This window comes from Genypterus blacodes, unplaced genomic scaffold, assembly GCF_046128005.1.
Source record: "Genypterus blacodes isolate CSIRO-AG114 ecotype Tasmania unplaced genomic scaffold, CSIRO-AGI_Gbla_v1 ptg000115l_1, whole genome shotgun sequence".
In the NCBI taxonomy this organism is placed as follows: domain Eukaryota; kingdom Metazoa; phylum Chordata; class Actinopteri; order Ophidiiformes; family Ophidiidae; genus Genypterus; species Genypterus blacodes.
This window is the reverse complement of record NW_027466919.1, coordinates 323,220-339,985: the sequence shown is the minus strand read 5'-3', so window position 1 is coordinate 339,985 and position 16,766 is coordinate 323,220. Positions and strand designations below refer to the sequence as shown.

General features: G+C 49.6%; 2 protein-coding genes across 3 annotated transcripts; one reads left to right on the top strand and one right to left on the bottom strand.

Annotated features, from left to right (window-relative positions):
• Nucleotides 1–3,481: 3,481 nt before the first annotated feature.
• Nucleotides 3,482–10,486, top strand: zc3h15 (zinc finger CCCH-type containing 15). The gene is made up of 11 exons (XM_076161823.1): nt 3,482–3,696; nt 4,512–4,613; nt 5,188–5,290; nt 5,475–5,627; nt 6,261–6,352; nt 7,803–7,982; nt 8,451–8,531; nt 8,683–8,748; nt 8,833–8,943; nt 9,294–9,429; nt 10,155–10,486. Exons 1-11 carry the CDS (start codon nt 3,619–3,621, stop codon nt 10,340–10,342), a joined length of 1,290 nt encoding a protein of 429 aa, XP_076017938.1. The 5' UTR covers nt 3,482–3,618; the 3' UTR covers nt 10,343–10,486.
• A 390-nt stretch (nt 10,487–10,876) lies between these two features.
• On the bottom strand, nt 10,877–16,766 carry rbm45 (RNA binding motif protein 45). Of its 2 annotated transcripts, XM_076161821.1 has the most exons (12): nt 16,455–16,765; nt 15,665–15,787; nt 15,338–15,464; nt 14,892–15,017; nt 14,612–14,785; nt 14,145–14,274; nt 13,873–13,969; nt 13,408–13,568; nt 12,977–13,052; nt 12,619–12,758; nt 11,359–12,440; nt 10,877–11,089 (listed from the first exon to the last, which is right to left on the bottom strand). In XM_076161821.1, the coding sequence occupies exons 1-10, from the start codon at nt 16,728–16,730 to the stop codon at nt 12,642–12,644; spliced, it is 1,407 nt and encodes a 468-aa protein (XP_076017936.1). In that variant the 5' UTR covers nt 16,731–16,765; the 3' UTR covers nt 10,877–11,089; nt 11,359–12,440; nt 12,619–12,641. The 2 variants fall into 2 exon arrangements, with proteins under 2 accessions (XP_076017936.1, XP_076017937.1); XM_076161822.1 differs by lacking the exons at nt 10,877–11,089; nt 11,359–12,440; nt 12,619–12,758 and having other exon boundaries at nt 13,386–13,568; nt 16,455–16,766.

Below are 16,766 nucleotides of genomic sequence, written 5' to 3'. Positions count from 1 at the left end.
GCCATTGTCTCTGCGTATTTAAACACAAGATTAAAGCATCGAGCTTTATTAGGATTTAAATCTGGAGGAGTTTGGAGCTCTGGCTGTGCTCTGCTCCCTCCGCTGCTGCTGCTGTTCATTATGTGAGCATAAAAACCCAGCGCTGGCTTTACGTGCGTCCTCTCGGGGCTGTAAAAGTCATTCTGGGAAACAAAGGGAATGATTATCTGCAGCTCCTCTTTATGTCCTCCATGTAAGCCTTTTTACCTTTTTTGTCTTTTGCTTTGATTATGTGTCAGTCACAGATTTAGGCGGCCGCTCTCCTCGGTGACAAAATACAAATCCAAACATCCGTCAGTCAGCGGAGCGGCCGGGCGTTCGCAGACTTCTCAGAGACAGTTTGGTTACAATGAAGAAGCAAAACAGAGAAAATGAGTGATTCAGCACTGAGAGAGAGATATGAACCCATCCTTTACCAAACAGAGCTCCAGGGGGCCGACGCCCACCTGGCAGAATGGGCGGAGCCTCAGGGTCAACACTCAAACACTTTGGTGAGGCTTCAGCTTCATCATGAGCTGCAGCTGCATCACAACATAAACACATCTGCTGCTCTGCTTGTAAGCCGCATGTGTTCCCTGTGTCCTGTTATCATGGTGCTGCCGTCTCTCCCCTGTTCGAGGAGCTGAACGGGTTAAAGCTCATTCTGGCCTTTCGCCGCCGCAGCCGAGACGTGAAGCGCCTCTCAAGCTTCCCCAAAGTTCAGCCGGCGGCCCGAATCTGAGCCTTGATTGCATCGGAGACAGAAGAGGAGACGATGCGCTGCAGTCACAGGCAGGTGGAGGGGAAAGAGGGAATCGCTGACTAAAAAGGAAGTCAATTACAATAAAATCAGCACAAAATACCTCCTGGGCTGCACCGAGCACCACGCCGTGATGAGGGGACGGGGTCTGAGTCTCTATGGACTCATTCTCCCTCCTCTCTCCTCTCTCCTCTGCCCTCCCTCCTCTCTCCTGTCGGTCCCTGAATGCACCTTGTTGGGAGGCGATGGCTCCGGCCCTGATCCTGATCCTGGTCCTGGAGTCACGCGGCTCCTTGATTGGGAGCGGCTCACAGCCGGCGACCCGCTCGGCGCTCGGCAGTGCCGGAGTTTGTCCTTGGAAACGGGAGGAGGCCGAGCTACGCCGGAGCGGCGCTGCAGCAGGTTGCTTTTGATTATTGCCTGAGAAAAATGGATGAGGACGGGAAACATGGAGCTGAGCCTCCTGACGCCGTCGGAGCAAGATTGACTGTTGTGCTTTGCTAATTAGACGGGATGTGTTTTCCCTCCATCTGCAGGAGTCAGAGCTTTCAAGTGTGTGTGTGTGTGTGTGGGGGTGTGGGTGGGTGTGTGTGTGTGACACGCATGGCCTCTGTGTGCAAACGCAGCAGAGAAAAGATCGATGTTTGTATGAATATGAAGAAGGTGGTTATAGGGAAAAATGGTCTCACTGCAGATAGAGAGCTCTATAGTGATTTATTAGACTGCTCTCTCTCTCTCTCTCTCTCTCTCTCTCTCTCACACGCACACACACACACACTAAGAAAGAAGAGAGAGAGGGAGAGAGGGAGAGAGGGAGAGAGTGAGAGTGGGCGTGGGAGAGAGAGAGAACAAAGAGAAAGTTTGCTCCAGGCAACATTATCTACCTCTGTTGTCTTAGCATCTAGCCTACCGCTTTACAGTGAGTGAGAGAGGAGATTATACTGTAACACACACACACGCACGCACGCACGCACGCACGCACGCACGCACGCACGCACGCACGCACGCACGCACGCACGCACGGCCTGTCACACATGACAAACACATTATAAATAAACATATATCACACGCGTGGATCAAACACACGGCGTTGTGACTCATTACAGCTGAGGATCCTGGTCCTGGTCCTGGTCCTGGACACACACACACATTTCTCATTAAGACACATTGAAACAAACCAGGGCCAAAAGAACCCGGTACCTGACCCCCCTTTGACTACTGACTGTGCCGCAGTCTGAGAAACGCTGCGGCACGCACGCACACACACACACACACGCACACACGCACGCTCAGAGAGGCGTTAACTGAGACGGGACGTGGACGAGGGCCACACGTGTCAAGTGTGCTAAATGAAATCACATTAGGAACGTAAGTGAAGTCTAATTAAATCAAGCAGAATGAGCAGCAGAGGCTGAGAGAGGCCTGCTGGGCTCAGAGCCCCGCGGCCATGACACACCAGGCACACACACACACACCAGGCACACACACACAGGGCTCACATACACACACACTGGCTCACACACACCGGGCTCACACACACCGGGCACATACACACACACACCGGCTCACACACACCTGGCTCACACACGACACTCACCCATATCAGGCACACACACACCGGGCACACACACACCAAGCTTCACTCTCCTCTCCGATTGAACAGCACAGCTCAGCTTTGATCGTCTTCCTCCAGCAGCTGTTCCTGAAAGTTTTCACATCTTTCATTTCCTAACTGCTCAGACGTTCATCATGGTCACATTCCTTATTCTTCATTCTGAGCTGCAGCGTCTCCTCCTCTCTACTTTCTTATTTTAAATCAGAGCCATGTTTTCTGATCCATGATGAAGCGTGGTCGATGACACGTTGCTCATCAAACTGATCAGTGTCCTCTGTTGTCCAGCGTGTCTACACTCACAGGTGCTGCAACGCTGCCCCCTGGTGGTCACATATTCAACACGCCAACACGGACAGGAAACGTTTGCTGCTGCTGCTGCTGCTGCTGCTGCTGCTGCTGCTGCTGCTGCTGCTGCTGCTGCTGCTGCTGCTGCTGCTGCTGCTGCTGCTGCTGCTGCTGCTGCTGCTGTAGTTCAGTGAGTTTAGTTCCACTGTGGGGAACGACTTCAATCAACTTAGTGCCGTGGTCAAGGGCAACGGCAGAAGCATTAACCGGACAGACAGGAAGTTTACCTGCGTCTGCTGCTGCTACAACTACAAACGAAGTATTACAAAAAGACAGAAAATAAAATAACATTACATGTAGTGTATTGCTCGAAAATGTAAAATATTCCGGCTGCTGTTGGAGGAAACATTTAAAAAAAGAGTGATTTAAAGATTTAAGGGCTAATATTTAAATGTTAGGAGAATAAAGTTGTACAAATGTTCCTTTATTTTGACACAGAGGTTGATATACATAACTCAATTCATATTTAGGATTATATCACATTTCTAACAGTGGCCCTAAAATTATCAAAACATTTACCACAGCGCTCCAAAATTAAAAAAATATATAACTAAATACTATAATTTCTACTACTACAAATACTACTTCTCATAATAATAATAATAATAATAATAATTATTATAATAATAATAATGTTGAAAATTCTGTCGACTCGTTTGAGCGTTTCCCGCCAAATCAAGTACAATAAACAACATTACCCGTCATGCCGTTCGGATCACGCCGTGACGTCATCCAACATCAACAACTAGTCACATGTGGCCTAAGAGCGCCGCCGCTGAGCTGCTAGCAACAACTGGCCGGAGTGTCGCCGACTTCACCGCGTTCAAACTAAGCATCGCGCCGCCGCACGCCTTTCATTCCCCGCCGCGCCTGAGCCAACATGCCGCCGAAGAAACCCGCCCCTCCTGCTGCGGCGAACAAAAAGACGCAAGAGAAGAAAAAAGAGAAGATAATCGAGGTAAAAGGAACACGAGTTAGCATGTCGCTCCGTAGCTGCTAGCCGTTAGCCGGGTCGTTCCTCTCCATCCGGCGTTTAAGCGAAGCGACGAGCTGCTTTCACACACGTCCGCTGTCACTGGTACCAGAACCGAGCTGTATTTGATGAAGGTTGTGACTTTGTTGAACTTGACCCGGAGTGACGAGCAGATCGGCCTTAGGCTCGCAGCTGTCAGGAGGCCGGACAGAAAGTTAACCTGCAGTCTGACCGGGATCGGGACCGGGCCCGCAAATAGACCACGAGGGTCCTGCTGTCAGATGGACCCAGCTCTAATTTAGGGAGCCGATAGTGTCTCTAACGTTCCCCTGAGCTGTGTGTGTGTGTGTGCGAGAGAGTGAGCGAGAGTGAGTACGTGTGTGAGAGTCGTGGAGCGGCGGCCTGTCTCTGTGGGGCCTCACAGAAAAGACGCGCAGCAGCAAACACCGAGAATCAGCCACGGTATGTCATGGACGTGGTGACGTCATGCTTTGTTGAACTTCATGTTGGTCAAATCTGCCAACGTGCAGCTTCTGCCTGAAGCCCCCACGGAAGTGTTGTGTGTGTGTGTGTGTGTGTGTGTTCAAACTACAGACTGTACAGCACACTGAGTGAGAACAGCACGTTTACCGTATTCATAGAGAGTAACAGCAGTCCACACACACACAGGGAGCAGAGAAGGACAGAATGGATTCGTGTCAGCGTCCACATGGAGACAAAGACGAGTGTCTGTGACTCTTCAGTCTGCTCTGAAGCCAGCGGGCGTCGAGTCTGAAGCCTGGTGTTGTTTGTTTCTACAGGATAAGACATTTGGCTTGAAGAACAAGAAAGGAGCCAAGCAGCAGAAGTTCATCAAGAACGTGACTCAGCAGGTCAAGCATGGACAACAGGGCGCCCGGCAGGTCAGTGCATCCTCATCCTACTCCACTTCCTCACACACACACACACACACCAGAGAGGAAACCTGTCTGCTGTCGGCCCACCTGAGCCACCTGCACACGGTTCCTGGGAGGCCGGAGTGCAGGGGGTCCATGGAGGGCCGGGTGTGGGCTCAGGTCTGTGATAGCAGAGTGTACAGATTAATGAGGTCTGTAAGAGTTACATCATCCAAGGTTAACTTTCAGCCGAGTGAAACCTGATAATGAATTCCACTATTTGGTGGTGTTGGCGTAATGATTGAACTTTGTATTGGTATGTAAATGTGTTCCACACAGATCAATGTCAAAGTGTCCGGTTAAAAAGGAAGTGTGAGTCCTTCTGTGGCGCTGTCAGCCACATCTGAAGGTTCAGCTCAACTCCTCCGGCTCCCTTTCTCCTTCACTGTTAGAACGTCAAGCACATGACAAAGAAACCTTAAGTTGATTATACGAGCTGTCAGTCTGCTTCATGCACTCAGAGGTACCACAGACTGGAACTTTGTGATCGGATATTAGGATGCTTACGTGTGTGTGTGTGTGTGTGTGTGTGTGTGCGCAGGCCGATACGGACAAAACCAGTAAGAAGACTGACAAGAAGAAAGAGCTGGACGAACTTAACGAGCTGTTTAAACCCGTGGTCGCTGCCCAGAAAGTCAGCAAAGGTACCAGAGGATTGATTCATTCAGATGTAGATCTTTGATCAGCTATCAGGTCAACTTGTATGTTGCTTAACTGTTTATGTGACGGTCAAAACTAATCTTACTTTGAAAGATCTGACCAGTTCTGTTGTAAAGTCGAGTAAAGCGGTCGATCATCAGCGTTTGGTTCTTTCTCTCCTGTCCGCAGGCGTCGACCCCAAGTCGGTGCTGTGTGCGTTCTTCAAGCAGGGTCAGTGCACCAAGGGAGACAAGTGCAAGTTCAGCCACGACCTGACCATGGAGAGGAAGTGCGAGAAGAGGAGCATGTACGTGGACGAGCGAGATGAAGAGCTGGAGAAAGGTGAGTGCTCCTGCTTTGTGCCCACACGTCTTCTGACTCTAACAGCCAAATTATGAGCGGTGCTGATGGAGAGACGGGTCGCTCTGTCAGAGTTCTCTCAAGTTTCTGAAAATGACGAGAAATTTGGCGTTTCTCCTGCGGTTGTTTCGGCTTGAGGAGGCGAAAGGCAATTATGTGATCCATCAAACATAATGAGCCACTTTAGGAGCCGTCAGTTACTGAGGGTCTCAACACAAAAGCAGAGAAAGAGAGACCTGAAGAGAAGCCGTTAGGTAAAGCGGCTGCTCTGCACCTTCAAACTTAGATCACACTTAGGCAACAAGTCCTCATCACGAGGCCGAGCAATGCAGCTGAAGCCTGCGATAGAGGCAGTTTGATGAAAACCATAGAAACTCGTAGACAGACTTATAGACGCTTATTAAATGTAGTAATGCGCCTTCATTCCCACTGAGTCACGTATTTGTCTTACTTACATTTCTGCCTTAATTGCAGTAGGGTCACATAATGGGAGTATTGTGTCACATTCAGTAATTAAAGTGTCAAGGGCAGAAACCTGACTCAACTAAAATGTGAAATGTGTGCATGAAGGTGTGTGTTTTGTTTGTTACATTCCTCCTGTCTGGTGTTCTGCAGACACCATGGAGAACTGGGATGAGAAGAAGCTGGAGGAAGTGGTCAACAAAAAACACGGAGAGGCTGAGAAGAAGAAGTCCAAAACGCATATAGTAAGTCTGAGGGTGGAGGGATGAAGAGGTGAAAGGATGGAGGGGTGAAAGGATGAAGGGGTGGAGAGGTGAAAGGATAGAGGTGTGAAAAGATGAAGGGGTGAAAGGATGAAGAGGTGAAAGGGTGGAGAGGTGAAAGGGTGGAGAGGTGAAGGGGTGGAGAGGTCAAAGGATGGAGGGGTGAAAGGATGGAGGGGTGAAGAGGTGAAAGGATGGAGGGGTGAAAGGATGGAGGGGTGGAGAGGTGAAAGGATGGAGGGGTGAAAGGATGGAGGGGTGGAGAGGTGAAAGAATGGAGGGGTGAAAGGATGGAGGGGTGAAGAGGTGAAAGGATGGAGGGATGAAAGGGTGGAGAGGTGAAGAGGTGAAAGGATGGAGGGGTGAAAGGATGGAGGGGTGGAGAGGTGAAAGGATGGAGGGGTGGAGAGGTGAAAGGATGAAGGGGTGGAGAGGTGAAGAGGTGAAAGGATGGAGGGGTGGAGAGGTGAAAGAATGGAGGGGTGAAAGGATGGAGGGGTGGAGAGGTGAAAGGATGGAGGGGTGAAAGGATGAAGGGGTGAAGGGCTGATAGGCTTTGCTAAAAGAGTTGCGCACCAATCTCCAGGCAGTAACGGTGTAAGTGATTTACCTTCTTAGTCAGTCGACGGTGACTTGACTGGAGGAGCAGAGCGACTTAACCGCCAAAGCTCAATTTGACGAACGTTTGGCAGCTGGCAGGTGCGAGTGTGTCACACTGACACTGACTGATTGTGTGGAAGGAGAGACTCATGGGAGGAGAGATGGAGTACAAGACAGAGATAGGCCATGGGTAAGGGACTAGTTGGGGATGAGATGGTGGATGCACCACTTAGTCCATCATGGTTGATGACTTGGGTTCATTGTGATGAACTGATCATCAGCCCAACCTGAAGTTATCCACATAAGCTGAATGAGGAGCTACTTGACCAGGAGGTTTGCCAAGAGGGGAAGTGCAGTATTCTGCTCCTATCCTTGCTTTGCTTCAAGTACCCTAAGGATTAAGGTAATTGGAGCACATGTTGCCTGTAGGTGCCAAAGCTGTGTTGCTCTGATAAATGTCTCCTCACGCAATCGATTGAAGGGTTTCCACTTTCTCCTCCGTCCAAAGTTTCCTGAACTTTTCCCATCTCCTTCAAAAGTCTTAAAGTGGTAAGCCTGTCTGGGCTGGAGGAAGCTCGTCTCGGGCCAAGGATGGATCAGTTAGGCCTCACAAGGCTGAGTCCTGGTTCCTCTGTGTGAGGGGGGAACTTCGTGAAAGGCAGAAGATGTTTTAGGACTTTCAATCAACAGTGAATTCAGTAAATCGCGGCCGTTGTTCAGTCGCTGCGAGACGTTCATGTACCTGCTCATCTCCTGATTTGAGGCCATCAATTGTATCTCCAGTGTGTTGATCTGTGTCACTGAGGAATGTTGTCTTCTCTGTTGTCTTTAGGTGTGCAAGCACTTCCTGGATGCCATAGAAATGAATAAGTACGGCTGGTTCTGGTCGTGTCCAGGGGGCGAAAACTGCATGTACCGCCACGCCCTCCCACCTGGCTTTGTGCTGAAAAAGGACAAGAAGAAGGAGGAAAAAGAGGAGGAGATCTCGCTGGAGGAGCTGATAGAGAACGAGGTAAGAACAGGCGGAGGGAGGGAGGGAGGGAGGGAAGCAAACTCTTCTCCTTCCTGCTTCGCAAGCCTCAGAGGAACCTGACCCAATGCCTGAACATCTCTTGAGGGAGGCGTTCCACCTCTGCTGCCTGCTGTCAGTGCCAAGGAGGAGCGGTTCTACTCATTAATCATCACGACGGTCCTGTTTGGTGCCAACAAATGCTTGAAAGAACATAACTCAGCTAGAAATAGGCTGAAGAATAGAAACACCTTGAAACTCCATGATACAAGATGTCAGCTCTAATTTTTGTCTTGGTCATTACTTAAAAGCATCTCTCTGTAAGTGGAGACTAGAGTCTATACAGGTTCCACAGCCTGGTGCAAGAAGATGGGACCAGCTAACGGATCTTAACAAAGACGCCAGATGACATTTCTCGTGTCGTCCACTACGTTTTCACTCAGGTTTTTCTTCCCCTTGTCTCCCCCACAGCGATCGGCTCTGGGCCCGAATGTGACCCGCATCACTCTGGAGACGTTCCTGTCTTGGAAGAAGAGGAAAAGGCAGGAGAAGGTCTGAGCCACTTTCATTTTACCTTCCTTCTCAGATGGAGGTTGAAGCTGTCAGATGATCTGAATCTGATGGTTGAGATGCTCACACTTCTCTTCTTTGGACCTTTTTATGTTCACCCTGCTTGAGATAACAAACTGTTGCTCTTCAACAGGTGGACAAGGCAAGAGAGGAGATGGAGAAGAAGAAAGCAGATTTCAAGGCTGGAAGGTCCCTGGTGGTGAGTCTCGTCTTGTCCTCCGTGTCTCTGCGTTTGTCCAGCTGCTGTGTGAAGTAAAGCCTGAATATGAGTTCCTGTCTGCAGGTGAGCGGTCGGGAGGTGTTTGAGTTCCGTCCAGAGCTGGTGGACGATGACGACGCTGAAGCTGACGACACTCGATATGTCGAGGAAGAGGATGAAGAGGAGGAAGTAGAGGTAACTGTGAAATGATGTCACCAACGATGTCGACGCCATTCAATCATTCAAATGTGGAGCAAATTGTCAAGACGAGTCAGATCAGCAGCGACTCGAGACTTGACTCCAGTTGTTTTCAGTTGGTTCTTACACAGCACAGCTCAGTCTGTCAATCAATCACAAGCTTCCTGTACTCAACAGCATTCAGTATTAGTTTTATTGTAACTGTGCTGATGGCAAACGGCAGGTTTCAGCTCCACCCTGGATCAAATCAGTCTAAGGGGCTAAATGCTGCTGGTTCATTCAGCAGAGTGAGCAGAGCAGCAGTCACCACATTCTGTCCTTCTAATCTCTGCCGTCTTTCCTTTCAGATCGATACTACAGACGTCCAGGACATAGACTTATCCCGGTTCGTTCCCCAAGAGGTGGACAACACAGGCATCACCGTAGCCTCCACGGACCGCTTCACCTCGAGGACTAAACCCGAACCCCCGGAGGAACAAAACGGTACGACACACGTGGATGGATGTTGTGGTCTTTGGGGAGTGGGGAACACGAGCAGTGACTCTGATTCGGGTCTCCTGGGGTTAAACTGCTGCCTAATGTCTTCCTGTCTGATTGCCAGTTTTCAGTGCAGCGTTACTGTCGCCACCGTTGTGTTTACTCTCGGTAATGGCTGCTCGCTGCTTCGCCATGTGCTGGTCCACCATCAGAGCCTGACGATACGCAGCTGTAATCCTGTCTGGGCTAAATGTAACTGGTTTGAGTTGAAAGTTGCCAGTTGCCAGGATTCTTAATGATTTTGTCGACGCCCTGGCCTCGATCAGAGAGTCTGTTTAGAGTCACAGTGATGAAGGAGTCATAAACTCATTTAACTGTCGTCTCATTATCCCCAGGAGATGAGTCTTGATGTGTGTATGACCCAGCTGGTGTCTCTCTGGGGCATCATTAGGACAAAATATCTCCACAAAATAATGTTAGGCTGATTCCTTGCGCCACCCTCTGGACAAATGGCCAACTAAAGGCCGGAGAGACATGACGGCTGCTGAGCACTTATGCTCCTTTAGCGCCATCTCCTGGACAAACTGCACATGTAAAGGTGCTTGATGGTGAGGAAGAGCAGCGGCATTACCAGGATGTTTGGTCCACACAGAAGCTAACACACTGTTGTCACCGTCCATCTCTGTATGCAGCCTGATCTCCTAAATGTCTCTCTCCCTCTCTGTCTACAGAAGAGATGCTGAACGGAGCTTGTGGCGGTGCCGAGGCCAACGGGCTGTCAGGGGAGGACGGAGGAGGGGAGGACAATGATGATGAAGAGGAGGAAGAAGAGGAGGTGCCGGTGGATGAGAACCTGTTCACAGGAGAAGATTTGGAAGAACTTGATGAGGAACTGAACACAATGGCTCTGGAGGACTGAGGAGCAGGATTTTGGACTTGTGGATGGACTAAGTGATAAAGGGATGGACTGATGGATGCATGGAGCTAAAAACCAGACCAGATATTTGAAAGATTTTAAACTAAAGAGACTCCAGTAATAAAGCCTGATCATATCATGAGATCACTTCCTGTCTCTGCCCCCCTCTTTTTTGTCCTTTTACGTGTGCAGCAGACCGACACGTGCTACTGCTCCTCAGGTTCCTCTGAGACCAGCTGACGTGTTGAGGTCTTAAAATGCTGCTGACTCATTTCTGAACAGACTTTAGCTTTGACTCACTAGGTTTCATTTTGCTTTCCCACCTGAATTGCAGCTCAACACGAAGTGAGAGTCTGAAACCGCAACTAGTTCAGGTTAGATTGTGGGATAAGAATGTCATTTTTAGATTTTCCAGGTTCTAAAACAGAACCGGTGTGGAGGTTTACTCTCAAAATGATTATTTAGTTTGGGCTTCTATTTCTTCTTTAATGTAAATTCCTGTATCATTTGCGGTCCCTGGTTCTGAGATCAGTTCAAACATGCAGCTTCGGGAGCCGGATCACCACCCGAGCCCAGCTGGAGGCTCAGACGCAGCTCCCTGACCAGCCCACACTGTACATAATGCTCTCAGATGAGTTACCTCATGAAGAATAAAAGATCCTTGTACATCTGGTGTGCGTCTCTCTCGTGTTAAACTCGTCTCCTCCTCTGCTTTGTCCACCTGTGATCTCTCATGTTGCAATTCATTTTCTAGTCAACAAAATAGAATCAAAGATGACCGGCTGGAGACCATTTTGCTTCTAATCCAAATGAGATCAGTTTAAAGTACATTTGTCTGAAATGAAATCATGTTTAGACCAAAACATTCTGTCCAACACCAAATACTGTGAGAGCATGAGACAGCAGATCAGCCCTCACACAGCAGCACAGAGAGCCTGAAGGCAGCACAGAGGCTGAATACATCTACATGAGCACAGACACTTGAGAAACCAATCAAACGGAGCAGCCGCAGGACTTACATGGAGCTCAGTGATGAATGTGTCCGCTCTCCCGCCGGCTGATTCTTCTGTATTGGTTCTGATTTCTCCCTTCATTTTGTGTCTCATCTGAAGTTGTGGAACTCTCCCTGCCTTGGTGTTCAGCTCCACATCTCCTATGTTTGTCTTCACTTTGTTGCTTTGTCCGATGTCCAGCTGTGTCTGTTTGTCACCTGATTGATGCTTCCCCTGCCTTCAGAGCCCCTCAGGTGTGATGATCAGGCCCGGCTGCGCTCCATTCAGGTGTCAGCGTCCTGCTCCTCCTGTTCTCAGAGGCTTCCTGGCATAAATGGAACGGAGCAGAGACACACACACACACACGTGCGCTTCTCCAAGATTACACACAGACGTTTCAGTCGGAGAGAATCACGGAAACGCACACAAAGCCAGCGTGACAGAGACAAGAACACCTTGATCAACAGCACATGGAGGCGTCACACTGACTTGTGACTGCGACGGAGCAGCAAAGACCACAGAGAGACGAGCGGCTTGGTTTACTGAATGAAGCTTTAATATTTGAAGATGTAAAGAAAAAAAAAATGTATTTCTACATCACAGGAAGCAACACAACATAAAGGGAAGGGTCGCCTTCAAAAGGAACCAAACTTACTTGACTTCAATCTGTTTCTTCAACGTTAAATCACCATTTTGCTTTAGCGGTGACAAACGGGTGCTGCTCCTTTAATGAGACACACACACACACACACACACACACACACACACACACACACACACACACACACACACACACACACACACACACACACACACACACACACACACACACACACACACACACACACACACACACACACACACACACACACACACACACACACACACACACACACACTCTCTTCCTCTCACTCACTCACTCTTCCTCTCACTCACTCACTCTTCCTCTCTCACACTCACAAATTTGATCGGTTAAGTCATGGTATCGGTTGGTCACAGGATAAGGTCAGACAGGTGTAGGTGTCAGAGGTCGTGTCAGAGGTCGGGAGGAGGTCTCGACGTCGGTTGGTCTGTCAGGTCAGGGGTCATTGTGTCATGGCAACAGTCGCCTGGGGAACAAGAGGCTGCAGAGTTATTCACCTGTTAAACCACCATGGTACCTGTGTGAAGCGTCGGTGAAGCTGGATGCTACTTCCTGTTACAGGAGACTGAGCGGCGCCCAGTTCATGCGCTTAGCAGCATTATGTTACGTTTACGCTGCACCGACCACAGCTGACGGGCACTGACCTGGATGTGGGCCCGCCTGTGCTCTAGTAGGTGCGAGGGCGTTTGTGGGATTCCTCTCGAGGCGGATCGGCCAACAGCACCTTCATCTTCACCCCGTTCACAAAGTGGCCGTGCAGCGCCGCCATGGCCTCGTCTGCACACTGAAAGAGACGGAGACCAGGGATCCGTTAAGCCTCTTTTCCACCCCAGGAAGGTTCTGGTTCTGGATCTTCCGGAGCCACGGAGCCCTCTGGTGACATGCGGCCAGTGGCTGGGTAAAGCCTCAGGCGTGTTGGATGAAGCACGCCCACACATCTACACCCATCTGTATGCCCCTCCCCCTTTCTTCACCCGGGGCCTCTCTTCTTCAGAGTCTCACCTGTTTGTCCGCATACTTCATGTATCCAACTTTCCTCCCGGACACCAAATGGACCTCGATGAGCGAGCCGAAGCGACTGGAGAGGCAAAGGAGAGGGAGAGACGTGTGAGGGCAGAGACGTGTGAGAGCATCCTGTCTGTCGCTCTCACGGCTGCATTACGCCGTCCTTTACGTTGCTCAGCTGATGCTCATCTGGAGCGAGGGTTTAACACCTCCGTGACCCCGTGACCCCGATGGATGGATCCATTTACATACACACAAGTACACTCACACTCATCATCACCATCGAGTAGAATTACAGGAAGTGATCGGTTTTTAAATTCATCTGAGTGATAAAACTCAAAATGTGACACAAAGACATAAACACAATGAAACCAAACACTTCATACGGTGTCATGTTGATAAAGACCTTGTGGAGTTCATCTCATTACCAGAACACGTCCTCCAGCACGTCCATGGGCAGAGGGGAGGGGCTGAACACCACAAACAAGCGCTCCTTGGTCTTGCTGTCGGGTGGAGCCAGTTTCTTCAGAGGGGGCAGCGTGACGTCCGTCTGTATCCGGGGCGCTGACGCACAAGTGGGGGCGAAGGCCTGGAGCCAGCAGTTTACACACACACACACACACACACACACACACACACACACACACACACACACACACACACACACACACACACACACACACACACACACACACACACACACACACACACACACACACACACACACACACACACACACACACACACACACACACACACACACACACACACACACACACACACACACACACACACACACCACAGTTAGGAACGACACGCAAAAAGAGGCAGCATCCAGTAGAGGAGAAGGCGTGTCTAAGGTGTGTGTCAGGACACCAGCAGGTCAAACTCACAGCAGGAGCTTTCAGCATTTGGCTTCCCGAGGGTCCGCTCCACACCGAGGTCATCATCTGGGCCGCCACAAACTGCATGGCCATCCGACCTACAGAGCTGAAACAAGGGCACAGAAACACAGCAGTCATCAGGTCTCTCTCTCTCTGTGTGTGTGTGTGTGTGTGTGTGTGTGTGTGTGTGTGTGTGTGTGTGTGTGTGTGTGTGTGTGTGTGTGTGTGTGTGTGTGTGTGTGTGTGTGTGTGTGTGTGTGTGTGTGTGTGTGTGTGCGTACCTGCTGCGGTCGTCTCCGTCGTCCACAAAGTTCACCACCAGCCTGTTGCCCGGTGGATACTCGAACCCGTTCAGCTTCTCCTTGGCATAAACCGATGACCCGAGGTTGGTGTAGCGGATCAATGCGTGACCTGAGGACAGAAAGGAGAGGTCAAGGGTCATTTACAAGACTGTGGCATTTCTTCTGCGTAAAGGACTTTGGCCAAATCGCGTCCATACAAGGTCCCCGCATTGTTTTGTTGCAGTTTAGAGCACATCCAAGGTCTGTAGGCCTTTGGATGGACCCTTAGTAAATACAGACCTTTGGTGGAACATGTTCCCTGGACCCATAAGAGACTACAGACCAGGGAAGTGAGCACCAAACATCTCACAAATGTTCCATTCAGCTTAGATACAACATGGTCAAAGCGCCGGCGTGTTACTTCAATGGTGAGATGGATGCGTGTTTGTCTGCGCGTGTCCTCTAACCTTTGCTCATTCCATAAGCGTCTCTCTGGAGCTCGCAGTAATCCATGCCAGGGATGAGGTCAAACAGAGCAAAGATCTGCTCCTGGGTGAGTGCTGCACGCGTGGACACCATCAGGCAGCGGGTGATGACGTCACTGGAGCGAAAGTCTGCGCCCTGGTAGCTGCCTGGATCGGCTGAGCAGGGACAAACGACAACAGGGTCAAACAGAGGACACCAAGGTCTGAACTGACACCCAAACATCACAGAGAGATTCTAACGTAAAGGCAGAACCCGGCGTACCCTGTGAGAAGCCATATGGAGCCATGGCGTCGCCGCTGCCCATGTGGTCAGCTCTGGCCGCCCCGCCGCCGTACTCGTCTGATGTTGAGGCTTTGGTGCGAGGCTCAGCCAGGATGGCCCTGTAACCTAAACATCAACACCTCAGTCCTACTCGTTCATTTCTTTTCCAAAGGGTTGTGTCGTGGACATGTCAATTATACCAGATTATGGAAAAATATAATGTGTAATTAAGTGTTATAAAGATAAAATAAATAAAAAATACAGCCAGACTAAAAAAATATTGTTTTCACTGAGGGGTGATGATGATGCCTGAGTGAGAGTTTGATGGCGCATGAGTGAGCAAGTATGAATGATATCACAGATTTATGTTTCTGATTACATTTTATGTTCAAAAGCAAAGGTTCGGTAAATCCAGACTCCATGTGTTCGCTTGCCCACAGTCTTACCTTTGTCACAGTTCTCTATGGCGAGAGCAGCTTGGGAGGGTTTGTAGTATCTCACGTAGCCCAAACCTTTACTTTCCCCTGTGAACTTATTCTTGATGATCACACAGTACTCGATATCTCCATATTCCTGAGGGAGATGTGAGAGGTAGAGAACCAGAGAGAAGATATGATTTCTTTATCCCGCAGCATGACATATTAATAAAGTTCAACTGAATAGCCTCAAATCTACAACATGTTAAAACCACAAGCGAACTACAAAAGTGCAGGAACTTTTATTTAAAGATTACAGAGCCATAACCTGCATTTTACATGTGGGGTTTGACCTACTTTGAAGGTGTTTTTGAGGTCCTCCTCTGAGAAGGTTTTGGGGATCATGACAAAGATCCTGGTCAGCTCCTCGTCCTCCACATCTCTGTGGCTTGTTGAGGAACGGGACTGGGCAATAAATACCTAACCAAACAAAAGTTACAGACAACTCAATGATCAATGTTTCCCTGAGCCTAAACACTGAGCATCATCAGATGTGAATTTACTGAAATGACCAAAGATCTCTACATCTGGATGAGACGAGATATTCCTTGCCTTTAGAGTAAAATTAATAGTAATGTAATGTACTCTTCTTCTTCTCTTAAGATGAAGTCAGAGGCCCTGAGTTCTGACCTGCGTTCTCATTTTATCCCGTTTTCTTCCTGAGACGAGCAGACTGGACTTTTTGAACAAGACTGAAGCATGAAATGACCTCACCGTGCTTCAATATGATATATTTAAATCACGCAGTTGGTTCGGCAGCTTGTTGTGCATTACTCTGAGACCTGGATAAAAGCTTTCTCAAAATGATTCAAGTGATTTGCTCTGGGTTTTCTATTCTAGAATGTTTCCATGGAAAGGGAGCTAAATTAGATGACAGATGATGCTAACCGATGACCAGACCCGTCTGCGGGTGGAGGTGCAGACGCCACAGACCTCTGGACTGCACGAGCGGTAGTCACATCTCGCCGTGCCGCTCGCGCTCCACTCTTGACATCTACCGACACACAGCCGGACTACACATGACATCAGCCCCCGTTTAACACCGAACAGAGCCTCTCGGCACACTCATAAGTCGCTCGGCCGGTACCTTGATGGGCTTCGTCCCGTCCTCCAGCACCTTCCCGTGCATTTCCTCCATGGCCGTGCACGCCTGGGAGGACTTAGCGAATTTGACGTAGCAGATACCTTTGGACTCTTTGGTCTGCTTGTCCTTGACCACCCAGACGCCTTGCACGTCCCCGAACACCGCAAAGCTGTCCCGGAGCACATCCTCCGTGACAGACCGACTGGTGACCACAAACAAACGGCTGTTTGGAGGCTCGTCCAGGTTTTCTGGCACCTGTTTCGTGGGATAGTCCTCCATCTTTGTTTAGGTTGCGTTTAAGGCTTCTTCTTCTTC

What these genes read in the sequence shown, in the direction of transcription:
- zc3h15 (XM_076161823.1), top strand. Translation starts at nt 3,619, where the DNA reads ATGCCGCCGAAGAAACCCGCCCCTCCTGCTGCGGCGAACAAAAAGACG. An exon ending in AAAAAGAGAAGATAATCGAG is followed by an intron (nt 3,697 to 4,511) that starts GTAAAAGGAACA and finishes TTGTTTCTACAG; the next exon opens with GATAAGACATTTGGCTTGAA. An exon ending in TGCCCAGAAAGTCAGCAAAG is followed by an intron (nt 5,291 to 5,474) that starts GTACCAGAGGAT and finishes TCCTGTCCGCAG; the next exon opens with GCGTCGACCCCAAGTCGGTG.
- rbm45 (XM_076161821.1), bottom strand. Translation starts at nt 16,730, where the DNA reads ATGGAGGACTATCCCACGAAACAGGTGCCAGAAAACCTGGACGAGCCT. An exon ending in ACCTCAAAAACACCTTCAAA is followed by an intron (nt 15,465 to 15,664) that starts GTAGGTCAAACC and finishes CATCTCCCTCAG; the next exon opens with GAATATGGAGATATCGAGTA. An exon ending in CGCTTATGGAATGAGCAAAG is followed by an intron (nt 14,275 to 14,611) that starts GTTAGAGGACAC and finishes TTCTGTCCTCAG; the next exon opens with GTCACGCATTGATCCGCTAC.